A 13,920-nucleotide genomic window follows, 5' to 3' on the forward strand; every position below is an offset into this window, starting at 1 on the left:
CTGATGTCTGAAATAATTGCCAGAATATCCTAATTATTTGAAACTGGAGTGTTTATTGAACATTCTGATTTTTTTTTTTAAGTGTTATTAGTTAAGTGCATATTTGAGTTTTAATATGTATCATTTTGCTACATCTGGCATTTTTTGTGCAATTTATAGCTCACAGTAGCACTGCGTGTCTTAACTGTATTCATCAGGTGTCACTCGACACATGAAACCTCCCTTTTAGACTGGTCAGACATTATCGCCACCCCTTTCATGCGAACGCACAGGGGAAATAACAGGTTGAGCCCGCTTCATAGTACAGGCCCTGGACTCCTGCAAAACGTTTTGGAAAATGCACTACAGCAATTAAACCAGCTGTTGGGTAAACGGTGCATTGGTTTTTTTTTTTTTCTGTTCATCACTTTCTATTTCATCTGGTATTGTGTGTTTGCTTACCATTGTGAGCCTCTCCAGTAATGGTGCCCTCTCCAGGTGGGTTTCCATCCTGGTCGCGCCACTTCCAGTCGATGCCCCGAACAACCCGTGCCCCTGGTACGATGTACTTCATCACCTGAGAACGAAACAGGCGGCGCTGGCGGCGAAGGTTTGCTTCTGCCTCCTTCACAGCTTTACCTGCAGGACAAAGAGGCAGCCAAATTAAAATCTCACATTTAACCAATTTGACAGTTACTTAGACAAAAAGCCAAAACAGCAAAAGAAAACAAATCAAACCCTGATAGAGGAGGAGCAGTAATGCAAGGCTTTAAGATAAGGTTCATAAAATGTTAAGCTACTGACATAATTTTCAAAAAATGATACCAACAACTAAAATCCTCTGGTTGTCAATCACTAGAAGCAAACTGCAACTGAAGCAAAGTTCTCACCCAACTGGTCCTCACAGACTGCAGTGACATTGCCGTACAGCTCAAGTCCAGATAGTGACAGATAGTGTGTCTGGCCGCTGGCGTTCTTTCCCATCTGTTTAATTCTGATGTGCCTCCAGCCCTGCTTCTCTTCTTTAGATGGGTCCAGAGGCCACGTGGCTGTCGACCTGTGAAAACAGTTAGATAAAATTTCAACCATCTATGGACTTTGGTTATTCAGCAGTTTAAATGAATTTAGAGAAAAGTCTTACCCAGGTTCATTTAGGCTGCTGTCATCTACGTGGGTGTAAAGAGTCGTCCAGTTCTGACCATCTTTGGACACCTGAAAGACCCAGTTCCTCAACGCAGAGCGGCCATAACCCCTGCAGGAGGATTAATATTTTAAAAATTAGACATGCTAATTTCATATCTGCCATTTGTCAGGATCTGTGTATGTTAGTTATAGGATGCATAACGTCTTAAAGTCTACTTGTTTCTTCCCCCCTGCAGTTTCAGTGTTTTATTGCATGGAATGGATTAGATTTATCATCCAATATCTCTCAGGAGGTAGGCCCATTCTATTCAATAATGTCTCATTGTGTCATTCTGTTTAGGGCTGCCACAATTAGTCGACTAGTCATGATTACGTTGACTATTAAAATCATCGACGACCAATTTAATAGTCGACGTGTCGTTTGAAGCTTTGTAAGATCCCAAAAGACGCAGGAATAAGTAGTAGGATTTAAGAGTGTAATAACGGACTGAAACAGAAGATGGCAGCACTGCATGTACAAGGATGCCAGCTGCCGTTAATTAAACCTACAAGAGGTGTAGAATTGTTACCACACAACTTGGTCAGGTGGTATATTGGTTTTATTTCCTGATGTCTTCAGTAGTTTCTACACTACAACGTGAGGTAATAACTGGCAGACAACGTTTTATTTTTCTATACGACATAATCATGAAAAACGATGATGATGGCGATATTGATGCCAGTATGTTAGAAAAAATTAAGGGACAGGAGCATGTTTCTCACGAGGTTTCATCAACTCCTCTGTTAAGATTACTAATTGGTATGCTTAGTTTCTTGCGTGAAGACTTTTTATTGATTTTATCACAGCAAATACTTAGTGGGTTAGCAGACAGACTCTTGCTACAAAGCCATAATTAGAATTGCATGTAAATGGCTTTTTGGCAATAACTTGCTGAAATTAGCAGGGCCTTTTTTTTCTAAAAATGGCTTTATCTGGATGACACACATGTTACTCCAAAACAAATATATACTATACACGGGGTGATTTTGGCATGGATAACTTGCACATATATGGCACCATCATGAATAACCTTTGAACTATGTGTAGATCTTCTGTGTACTTCACAGAATTGATTGAATTGCATTGATTTTTTTTTTAAACTTTTTTTTTTAGATTGCTCAAACAGAAGGTCAGTGTTTACGTTTTTAGCCGCCTTGTGTAGCTCAAGATTTGGCTCAGTTTTTACACTTGTAATCTGGTGCCAGACACAAGTAAACACCTAACTGAATATCTTGCATCTAAACTGATTAGCTTAGGATAATTTACGCCAGTTAGAAGCAATCAGACGTTGCCAACACCCAACATTCCTAGATAAACCAAAGTTAGATCTGGAGAGTAAATAGCACCTTCATGATATTTCAGATTCTATATTACCATGTGTTATGTGTTACATCATATGATGCGCCCATCTTATTACCTGGCATGCCTCAGAGTGTATGCTGAGGGAATGACCCACAGGCCGAGGTCGATAGCAAACCAGGCATTCTTGTCGTCATTTGTGTGGCAATTCAGAGCAGAGCTATCTCGACTGAGAATGTCTTCCAGTCTCCCGTAAGGGAGATTCCGGCCCTCTGAAGAGGTCACCACCACTAGGCCATAAGCTGCGGGGTTTACCCACTCGTAGGCAGTCCTGAAGAAAACAAATATTAGTTTACTGGGTAAGAAAACAAAAACAAAACAAAACTCCACTAAAGCTCCCCTAGCTCTAAATGTAAACATCTAAAACGTTGCATTACTTTTTAAAAGAACCGAAGGACTGAACAGAAAAGTGTGAAATATAGCATTTTACATTGATTGCAAGTATACAGAAAAATGATCACAAACCCTAGAAACTTGATTCTGTTTATCTGGACGTAGAGTTTTCATTGGGAGAAACATTTCATTACTCATCCAAGTGACTTCCTTCAGTCTGACCTGATGGCCCACTGTTAGTCACTGGTGCTAATTTCAGTCATTATGCAAATGTACCGTCTATAGGGCTTTGGAGCACCCCCTCCCACCATGACAGTAGGCCAAACGGAGCACACGGAAGCGTCAGCTATGGTTCGTATGTACTGTGTTGTTGGTTGCAACGTTAGATCACACGATAGGGAAGGCAAGAAGCTGGAAATGGGCTCTCTTTTCATCGTTTCCCCTCCTGGAGGCAACGGGAGGGATCTCATGTATCCGATATTACTAAACGAAGACGTCAGGCTTGGATTGCAGCGGTGAGACTCTGACTGGCACGCAAGGCGAGTGCAACGAAAGCGAAAAAGAGCACCCATCGGAGGTAACCCCCGCCCCAAAAACATACAAAATTGCGCTCATTGTACGCTAATCTGCACATAACCTTCAGATGAATCACGCACCTGGAATACTGGTGTACATTTACCTTATGTGTATGCACTAATTTTATTTTACATGCTTTCATTATGCAGCTGCAGAGTATGAAGGTGTGCCCAGTGCAGAAGTAATAGATGAAGATCTGACAGAAGACCAACAACAAAATCACCATGTCACGGAGGCTGTGGACGGGAGTTACTCATATTATGTGAGGGTGAAGACACGACACTGCTTGATAGGAATGTTAAGGTGTGCTGTGTTTTGGTGAATATGTGCCCCAGTGTGGTTGTCAAACCAGGGCCAAATGAAACTTGCTGTTGTTGAATATTCATAAAACTGCTGTGTTGCATGTAGAGTTCATTGTAAATAATTGTACTTTCTGTCAAGTGGTTTCAATAAAACAGAAATGAAAAGTACGTTTATTTTTTTATTCAAGACCTGTTCACATGTACTTAGCAAGTACATGTGCAGGTACACGTGAAATGCAAACTATTTACATGGCAACGCACAGCTGGCATCAATCGTGAATCGTTCATCTAGAGCAATTTGGGGGGCAGCTCCGGAGGAGAAGTCAATGTTGTGTGCAACCTCTAGCTGTATCTTGTACTTACTCACAACGTGGAGGCTTAAAAACGGCCAACGCTGACTCCATGGCCAAGGTACACGAAAATATCGGAATAGGACAACGGCGGTAGGCTGTCTGGGTTTCCACTCCACTGCCTTATTTCATACGCCCTCTTACCATTGCTGGTATGGATTCAAAAAAAAATAAAAAAAAAATAAAAAATAAAAAAGACTGTGCGTATGTATGTACATATATGTACATGTGTGTGTAGATATATATGTATGTATATGTATGTGTGTATGTGTGTGTTTGTTACTTGTAGTTATTACTGCCTGTTACCTGTGGTAATGTAATTTATAATTTATATATTCTGTATTCAGTTATGAAGGCTCTAATTGTTGTTTGCGAGCTGCAGTTTAGATGCTTGTATGCGCCCGGGGCTGTTGATGGGACTGTATGCAATAATGGGCGTAGCTGCGGGAAGTATATTGTTTTGTTTTGTTTTTTGTTTTTTTGTTGATGAGTGAGTATAGGGGTGGGATTTAATAAGTTTTCTTCGTCCCACTCCTTTTTCAGGCAATTTTTGTTTTTTGTTTTGTGCATTTTATGTTCAATATAGGTATTTGTTGTGCCTGGAAATGAACAAATAAATGAATGAAATGAATGAATGAATACGGGTCAACATTACAGATGCACGCTATTTTTTCCAAGTACCGTCTCTTGGCGTCTGGGCGCAATCGATCACGATACAGCCCTTTGTCTTTTGTGCTGATTTTAAGCATGGTTCTGACAGTCCTGCTTCCAACACAGTGTGTATGTTTTGATTTGTGGCCTTCTGGCATGGCGCCCCGATCCCACAACGCACTGCGGCGTGACATCAACTCCAAAGCCCTATAAGTGTGGGGGAACCTGCAGTCAGCTGAGACTGAAGAAGTCACTTAGGCTACGTCCACACTAATGCGTTTTTGTTTGAAAACCCATAGTTTTCTCTCCGTTTTGGCCTCCCGTCCACACTGAGACGGCGTTTTCCCCAAGGAAAAACGCAGCGTTTTGAAAACGCTCTCGAAGATGCATACATTTCAAAACGGAGCTGTCCCGTCGCAGTGTGGACACTCGAAAACGCAGACTTTCTAAAACAATGGAGCATTTTTGTCATGTGATGCAGTCATGTGACCAATTAAACAGCAGTTGTTTTGTTTGCTCTAAATTTTGGCAGCCCTATTAAAGATTTAATATCAGTTTGTACATGCTCCAGATAGCTTTTCTTTAAATTATTTAATTCTCACTCGCTTTGGCAACTTTGTACTTTTGTGTTACTCGCAGCAACAACTCCACCTCATTGTTAGTCCATTTAAAAAACTCGGTGCTTTTCCTCGACCTTTTGCCGCGACGTTTCAACGAGCCGGAAAGTAAATAAACGGCAGACAGAAATGAGGTAGGTCAAATCTTCTTGCGCTTCACGCATGCGCAGTACTGGAACGTAAGCGTTTTCGGCCGTTTCAATGTGAACGCACAACTCTCTGAAAACGCTAGTGTGGACGTGGAGCGTTTTCAGACGAAAATGCCGTTTTCAAATTTATCCGGACTAGTGTGCATGTAGACGAAACGTTTCTCATACTGAAAAAGCTAGGTCTAGATGAACAGAATCAACTTTCTAGGATTTCTTTATTTGGATGATTGAGCAAGCTATCAAGACAGTAACATAAACCATTTTAAAATCTGCTAATTTCATTCTAAAATGTGTATGCTGAATAAAATGTAAGAGGAACACTAGTTTGACATGATATAACCACAAATTTGATAACATTAAATTTATACCTGCAGTGCAAGATGCAAATCATTTATGCAAATCAGCGATCAGTAAGCCTCATGTTAAATTTATAGCTAGCTGAAGTTGCTCTTACTTGGCGTTTGTTCCGACCCAATAGATGATACCATTTTCATCAAAATCGTGTTGGTGCCTGAAAGTGAAGGTCTGCCCTTCCCTCAGCTTCCGCACAAAGACAAAGGATGAGCGCTCGAAGTCGTACCACTGCTTTGCCACCTAGAGGAAGAAGAGGCCAAAGAGGAAGAGAGGAAGGGAAGTCAAAAATCATCTGGAATCAGGTTGATACACAACAAAAAAGTAAGATCAAAACACATTGGTTCCCAAAGGGGTTGGGGGTTCTTTTTCATGCTTTTTCATATTTTTTTTCTTTCTTATGAAAAAGAACCAAAGATCATAAATCTTTTTCATAAGAAATCTTTTTTTCTTATGAAAATCTTTTTTTCTTATGAAAAAAAGATTTAACGAAAGTTAGACTTGGGCATGCTGTCTGTGAACGGCCATAAATAAACTTGACTTAGAGTACCAAAATTGTGATTTTTTTTCCCCCCACTGTCCAAGTATTTCCTAGCTGTATTTTGGTTGAATGCATTTTTAGTGTCTCCTCACCATCTTCAGCAGGTACTGCTCCAGAGACTCCACAGTTGCAAGTGGTTCCATCTTCAACATACGACCTGTCCGGTCGATCAGGGCCGTCTCTCCCGGCGCTCGCTCCAGCCGGAACCGCAATCTCCGTGTAAGAATCTAAAGCACAGAAACATATTTTATCACAGGCTGTGATTATGGCAAGCAACATTACTGAGAGCTTCTCCAAATAACACACCAGGACCTCGAACAGACGTTGACTCACCTGCAGGTTGTATGAGGATCCCGGAGTGTCGTACAGGTGCAGAGGTAGGCGTTCTATTGACTCCAGGACAGCTATCAGTTTACGGATTAAGGCAACAGCTGGTCGGCTAAACACACACACAGAATCATTTATCAACTTTAATCAGTTCAAACAAAACATAGGCAGTTTAAACATCTTCGACAGTGCTATGTGACCAAGTAGAATCCAAGTGATAACTAAGGAGACTAAAGGATCTTTCAGTTCTTCATAATGATTTTATATTTCAGTCAAACTAGGCTGGAGACTACAGCACAAACAAAATTACAGCAACTGTGTGTAATGAACTCGGGATTTCACTGCATTTGTCATTTTTGCTTTGAAAAATGTACACATTTAGAGTTTGGTAAATTTCTCAAATCTGAAACAAAATCCTCCAGAAATAGTGACATAGTTGCAGCCTGATGGCTATATAAATGCAAAATAACAAATGCTTGGCAAGCTCGCTTCGATATGGGAATATAACCAGTAGGGCTTCCACAAACGATTATTTTGATAGTCAACTAGTCACCTATTATTTTTGCGAATAGTCGACTAATCAGATCATGCATCCATTGGATGTAAAACGTACAGCTTATTCCATCAGCATGCATCTGGTCTTATATAACTATCATTAGCTTACAGCTTGAAGTGTTTAAGGTATGTGCTAACTAAAAATAAAGAAAGATGATAGTTTATTAAACTTTTAATGAAATTTGCAGATTGTCTCGGTGGAGTTTAATAAACTCAGTCGTCTGCTCTTTGCTCCCTAAAATTTAACAGGACATTGGAGTAAAATCTCTACCATCTCACACTTCTGTTTAATCAGTTTTCTGTTCGACATTTATTCAGCTGTGTAAAAACTGTAACTTTAATCTCAGCCAAACAGGAACACTGAAACACTGAAAAAAACCAAACAATAAAATTTTTAAAAGTTATCTAAGTGACTTATATATCATGTTTAAACTGAGTAGCGAAAGCTCACGGGGTGTTTGAAAACGATGTACCGGGAATCCGGTGTTCTTGCCAGATCTAGTGAGCCTTGAGCTGTTGGGTAAGAGATGTCTCAGAAAACGTCTGAGCACTTTTGCAAATAAGTGATGTCTTGATAAACCGAGCAGATATTTGAAGTTTACACAGTTACCTTCTCACCTGAAAATATGTTAAAAGTTTATTTTGTGACCCAGGAACAGTCATAAGAGTAATATTAAAACTAAGTAGCTGCCGCCATTGTTGGAAACTGAAATTGGCTGGGCCGCACTATGAATCCCGGGGTAGGTTGAGGCACGAAGGATACACCCGACCCATCCTTGAAATCTGGGGAAATGAAGGACGCATTTGGTCCCGTCGCTGTAACGTAATTGGCCTACAAATGCAGCCTCCAAAGGATGTGGCCCCTGAATTTGTATACAGCTATAATACTGGAGATTGCTGCTCCGCCATCTTCTGTTTCAGTCAGTTATTACACTCTTAAATCCTACTGCTTATTCCTGCGTCTTTCGGGATCTTACAAAGCTTCAAACGACGCATCGACTATTAAATTTGTCGTCGACGATTTTGATAGTAGACATAATCGTGACTAGTCGACAAATCGTGACAGCCCTAATAACCAGAATGCAACCAGCAGGCACTCCCTGCTTGCAAAGACAGGGACTGCTCAGTGCAGACCAACCCCGACTGTCTGCGTTTATGCGTTTAGTAAAGCTTGTGATTGCCTTACAATCAGAAGTGATTGAGCAGTCAACACCCTCAACCTCTGGGCAACCAGCTGGTTACCTCAACTACTTGCAATTGTTCTTGTGATCACCAGGCAACCACAGACTTTGTCCTAGTCCGAGGGAGGATGCCATCCTATTTGTACTCTAGTGTGACTAAGCTATCACTTTTTTAGTTGTCATTCTGACTAACTTTGTCTGCCCTTTGTCATTCTCTGTATATCTTTTCTCTTTAAATCAATTTTTTTGGGTCTACTTCATGTAGAAATGTCCTCATTTATGTCCATCTTTCTTTTCCTTGTCTCTGTTTGAACAAACAACAAGTATACTGTCCTATAAATCATTATGCATAAGAGTGCTTTGTTTTCATTTATCGAATTCAGAATATGAGCATGACATTACCTTTCATCATCTTCATTCTCGCTGAAAGCCACCTTAAAGACATTGATTCTTTCCATTAAAGGCTTACAATCATGTTTCAGGTCCAGTTCCACACTCTACACAGAAGCATAAGACATGTCAAATTTTCATCTTTAAGGACAGTGCTATGTAAGAGATGAATATATGATGTACACTAGATTCTAATGAACTATTAGGCACAGATTGTTAAGGCTTTCAAGTTTCAATGCCAGCTATACAGAGCTCTTCAAGAAAAACACAGCCTTTGTCCAACACAGCCATTATCAATATACACTTACTGCTGTTTACACTATGTCACTTTATTAGGTACTATATATATATATATATATATATATATATATATATATATATATATATATATATATATATATTTATTAGGGGTGCAACGATACACAAAATTCACGGTTCGGTTCGATACTTTGGTGTCACGGTTCGATATTTTTTCGATACAAAAAAAATGTTCATGCCTTTTTAATTTGTCATTTATTAAAATTATAAATATATATTTTAACTCAAAAGTACAGTTTTTAAATTTAACCCTAACCCTTGTGCGTGTTTTTTATTTTGACAGCGAATGCGCACCTGCGGCCCACTTATGTGCAGCCCTGGTTATTTAGCTCATCATATTGCAGCCACAGAAATTCTTTTGTCCATGAAACCATAAAGCTGCACTTTCTTTTTGCCTTATAGTCTGATTTGTCATAACTTCTCCGTTTTGTGGTAAGCTTTTCTTTGGCTGTCACTTCTTCACCCTGACCTGTCTTATTTGGCTCAGCAGAACTAAAATATATATCTGTCTGTGAAGGTTCTCAGTCATCCAGGTCATCGTAGTCAAATATATATCCTGCTGCTTTTACACACGCACTCACATAAGCTCAGCGATTCTCTGCGCGATCAACCTCTCACATGTTTAAGCTTGCTGCGGGAGATTTCACTTGTCATGTTTGCATAGTAAGCTAACGATTAATAAGACGATGTCAGAGGAATTGGTGCACAAATTATCATCACTCACAGATCAGTGCTGTCGCTCTCTATACACAGTTCGCGCGATTGCAAAGTGAAAGCAAAAAACAAGTGCAAATTCAAATGCGATTTCAATATGTCACATATTGACAGTGGCTCACCGATGCCAATGACATAATTACCCAGCTACATTTCTGAAAGAATGCAAAAGCATTGACATATATTTTTCCTTCCTACAATAGCCCGACGGGCAGGGAAGAGATAGATTTTGGTAGCCCGACTGAAAAAATCGCTAGCTCCAGGACGTCGGGCTAGCGATATTGCAAGCCCTGTATCTGATTGAGGAATCACTCATCTTTGGAAAAGAGAGTTTATTACAGAGAAATGGCTCTTTCCAAAATAAAAGCTATACTATCCGCTTCTTCTGGGCTATATTCTCAGCAGCATAAGGAGAATCATGTGCTAACAGCTGTCTAAATGACTCGGCTAAAGTTAGTAGCATGCTTGTTGTTTTTGTCTTTGCACTAGGATGATGTCGGCGTAAATGTGCAGTCATATTCGTTGTGTTCCCACTAGTGCTTTCAGGTTAATCTCGTTGAAATGACCTTAACGCCACAACACGGCAAATCTCCGTTAACGAGCTACCGCCGATCGCCCCGTGCATGGGGCTAGATGGCCAACACGTTAACAAGCTAACTGCGCTAACACACTAGTTCCCACTAGTAATTGAGCATTGCATGGCACATCCAACATACTGTTTTACTTTAGTCCATGACTCGCTTACCTTCAGGGTCATACATCACATGAAAACCAAAATAATTCCAAACGCCAGATCTGAATGAGAGTGGGGGAGGTCCATGTTGCAAGGAGAGCTTAACTTCTGTCTTGCTAGCTTGCCCTGCGCTCTTCCTTCTGACTATGCTGTCTGTGTTGAGCGCTCAGTGGATCTGCGCTCGACAGTGCAGCCTAGGCGGAGTAGTCGAACGCAGATTCACTGAGCGCTCAACACAGACAGCATCGTCAGAAGGAAAGTTGATAAAATAAATTACAAATGTTGTATTGTTCGATACATATGCGTACCGAAAGCACTGTATCGAACGGTTCAATATCGATACGAATATCGTTGCACCCCTAATAAATATATATATATATATATATATATATATATATATATATACACACACACATACACACACACACACACATATATTAATTAAGGCCTTTATTTGAAAACCAGTACCTTAGAATATTTCAATAAAGAATAAATAATCAGATGAATGAGAGATTTAGAATTAGCTCACATTGTTAAGGACTGTAAACAGAGCCTGGACCAAGCCACTGCTACACATCTCATACGGAGAAATCGTGTTTTCATCCTTCAAAACTACAATCAGGTTTTCCAGAGCCGTTTTCATCAGGTCCCTCCATGTGTTCTCCCCTTCAATACACTGTTAACAATATAAGTCATAAGCATGTAAGCATTTACATTACTGTTTATTACTGCAATCCAATGAGAGTCTGTCTACTAATGTGTACTTGTGTACCTGTCTGTTGGTGTGCAGCTCCCAAGCAGACTCCAGCTGTGTTGAAATGTTCCGGAGAGTAACCACCACTCCTCTGGGCATGCTTTCTACAGCTTTGAAATGATCATCATATAGCTCTCTTGCCATACTTTTCACCTTCTGCTTTGTCTTCTCCAGTTTTGACTTTAACTTCCTGCCTCGCTTCCCCGTCCAACCAGTCACAAACTCTGAGCCTACTCAGGCACATGCGAACACACACAAAGACACACACGAAAATGAGACATTTAACAACGCTGCTGAACACGTTTGTACTGTTTAGTAAATTTCAACGGGAAGAATATTTTCCTTTGTTTGATAGCTTACCTGTATACATTTTGCTTATTAGACAATGAGACTCACCCAAGGATGTTTCTGCTGTGAAAGAGTGCTTGGTTCCTCTGTTAGACTCAAAGACAAAGCCAGGCAGGTCTTCCTTCAGGATGGTGGCCTGCTGCCCATCTGAGTTGTGGATAGCAATCTCTCCATCCTTCAGGCAGGTCAGAGACCAGTTCCCTACGGTCAGCTTGGTGGGGCCAACACTGGACAAGATGGGCTGACTGGCTGTTACTGGCTTCACCTGACTCCGTGCCCGCTGTAGCTTCTCCAAGAACTCGCTGCGAGACTCTGCAGCCCAAAAGAGATGAACCATTGTCAGCAGAACAAAATGACAGATATGCAAGTGCATTATAAGCATGTTAACTCATACCGGAGCTGTCCGATCCCCCTTCTGGACTTCCGCTGGAGTACATGGTGGCTAGCTTCCCATCCAGGATGAACCTGAACCAGCCATTGGAGCCATTGGAGAGCTCAAGGGCAGCAGCGTCAGACCAGATGTAGAGACAGTCCCTGCCTCTGATGATGGACCAGTCCCTCCAGTGGTATGGCTTCCCCTGCTGGATCTCCCTAGCATCCTCCTGCACCTCTTCCTCCTGCGAGAAAAATGTATATATATGATATACACATACTGAAGACTAAATCTTAAGCTTCATCTCATCGTCCTCTCGGTGTATACCTTCTCAGGTTTTGCTTCATCCTCGTTCTCATCATCAGATGCTGGTCCAGCCAAAGTCGACACCTTGTTGATGACGCCTAGTCGAGCCAGCTGGTCAAGGAAAACATCTCCACCCTTATCCACCAGATCCCTTATGATCTGCAGAGCCAGAAGGTGACCGTCGTCATCGTCCTGACACAGGGAGAGAGAGAAAGCAAGAAAACATGTTATAACATCCCTCCTTAAAAGAAGAAAAAAGATTTAGGACATATGTGTCTGGCTAAAATACATGTAGTGTGTAGGCATGCTTAGACTGTCACATAACAGTACGACATCATGGTGAAAAATGTTGGGTTTTTTTGTTTTTTTTTTAAGAAGATCAACCTCAGGTAAAACATGTCTTGTGGTCAAAACACTAAAGTGGTTCCTTAGTCTTTATCATCCCTGTGTTTCACATCTTTGCATCTCTTTTTTCCTCAGGCTGTCTAGAGTGGGGAAGAAGCTGCGTTAACCATAACACACTGCTCAGAAATGTGACACTACTTTATAAAGAGTTGAGAGACTTTGAACAAGATCTGGGATGCCACATTAGTGAATATACTTATTACAAAAAATTAAATTAAATTAAATAAAAACTACAAAGGAAAACCTTTCCCTGCTCAAAAACACAAACATGGACAACAGATTTGGAATCAGACTGCTTGTAAATGAAACATACACTGCTGAAACAGAACATTGAAATGCAGGATAAGATAGCGGACTTGAAGAACTGTGATGGAAAAAATAACCTCCAGATCTATGGTGTAGCCGAAAAAAAAAAGGATTTAAAACTTAGAGTTAGTTAACATAACATGTAATTAACTGTGGGAGGTAGCCCAGCGTCGTTGAGAAAATTCACACAGCCTTAATCAGCTGAAGGAGAAATGCTCACCACTGGACCACTGTGCTGTGTGGCACTCAAGCACCCAAAACCAAAACCATGTAAGTCAATGTGATCATCACCTTTCGGCCTTTGTAGTATATACACGGCAGCGTTTTAATAATTGTAATTAATTAATGGCATATTAAGCATCTGCTTAAGCTAGTGTTCATTCTCTGTTGGGCTAAAATTAGATCTATTCCAACTAGGTATGTCCTGCTAAGATTCTGGGTTTTGGAAGGTTTGACAAATAAGACCCAAAAGCATGTCTGTGTATTTGAGTGTTTGTACCTCTTGATCGAGGACAGTAGCTGTGATCTCCACCAGCACCGTGGGCAAGTTATGTCCCGCCTCGCTGTCACACACCTCCTTCAGCAGCACTTCGCTGCTATAGTGAACCATTTTCCTGATCAAAGCCAGACTAGCTTTCCTGAAAACCATCAAAATAGAAACATGCAACTTCATTTTTCTAGTGAGAACTCCCAGCCTGGTTTTAATTATAGACAGCAGTTCCTTTTATGTCCACTTCTGCTCCTTTAATTAAGATTTGCACTGGACATAGTAGTGAAGTTTGATTCAGAACAGAAAGAACACAATGTAATATGATTCGA

At 40.7% G+C, this 13,920-nt stretch overlaps 1 protein-coding gene across 4 annotated transcripts in view; it reads right to left on the minus strand.

Moving 5' to 3' along the window:
• LOC120740051 (E3 ubiquitin-protein ligase HECTD1) overlaps window positions 1-13,920 on the minus strand; it is a 41,834-nt gene that overhangs the window by 16,138 nt on the left and 11,776 nt on the right. For all 4 annotated transcript variants that reach the window (XM_040042137.1, XM_040042135.1, XM_040042138.1 and 1 more), the window contains exons 12-25: window positions 13,601-13,739; window positions 12,412-12,582; window positions 12,106-12,328; window positions 11,760-12,023; window positions 11,382-11,593; window positions 11,139-11,285; window positions 8,857-8,951; window positions 6,725-6,830; window positions 6,484-6,618; window positions 5,954-6,093; window positions 2,580-2,792; window positions 1,121-1,231; window positions 870-1,036; window positions 442-618 (exon numbers count right to left, since the gene is read on the minus strand). In XM_040042137.1, coding sequence (XP_039898071.1) covers window positions 442-618; window positions 870-1,036; window positions 1,121-1,231; window positions 2,580-2,792; window positions 5,954-6,093; window positions 6,484-6,618; window positions 6,725-6,830; window positions 8,857-8,951; window positions 11,139-11,285; window positions 11,382-11,593; window positions 11,760-12,023; window positions 12,106-12,328; window positions 12,412-12,582; window positions 13,601-13,739 — 2,300 coding nt within the window. The remainder of the gene's footprint in view (window positions 1-441; window positions 619-869; window positions 1,037-1,120; window positions 1,232-2,579; window positions 2,793-5,953; window positions 6,094-6,483; window positions 6,619-6,724; window positions 6,831-8,856; window positions 8,952-11,138; window positions 11,286-11,381; window positions 11,594-11,759; window positions 12,024-12,105; window positions 12,329-12,411; window positions 12,583-13,600; window positions 13,740-13,920) is intronic.

Source organism: Simochromis diagramma, unplaced genomic scaffold, assembly GCF_900408965.1.
Source record: "Simochromis diagramma unplaced genomic scaffold, fSimDia1.1 OVJJ01000304.1, whole genome shotgun sequence".
NCBI classification, from domain to species: domain Eukaryota; kingdom Metazoa; phylum Chordata; class Actinopteri; order Cichliformes; family Cichlidae; genus Simochromis; species Simochromis diagramma.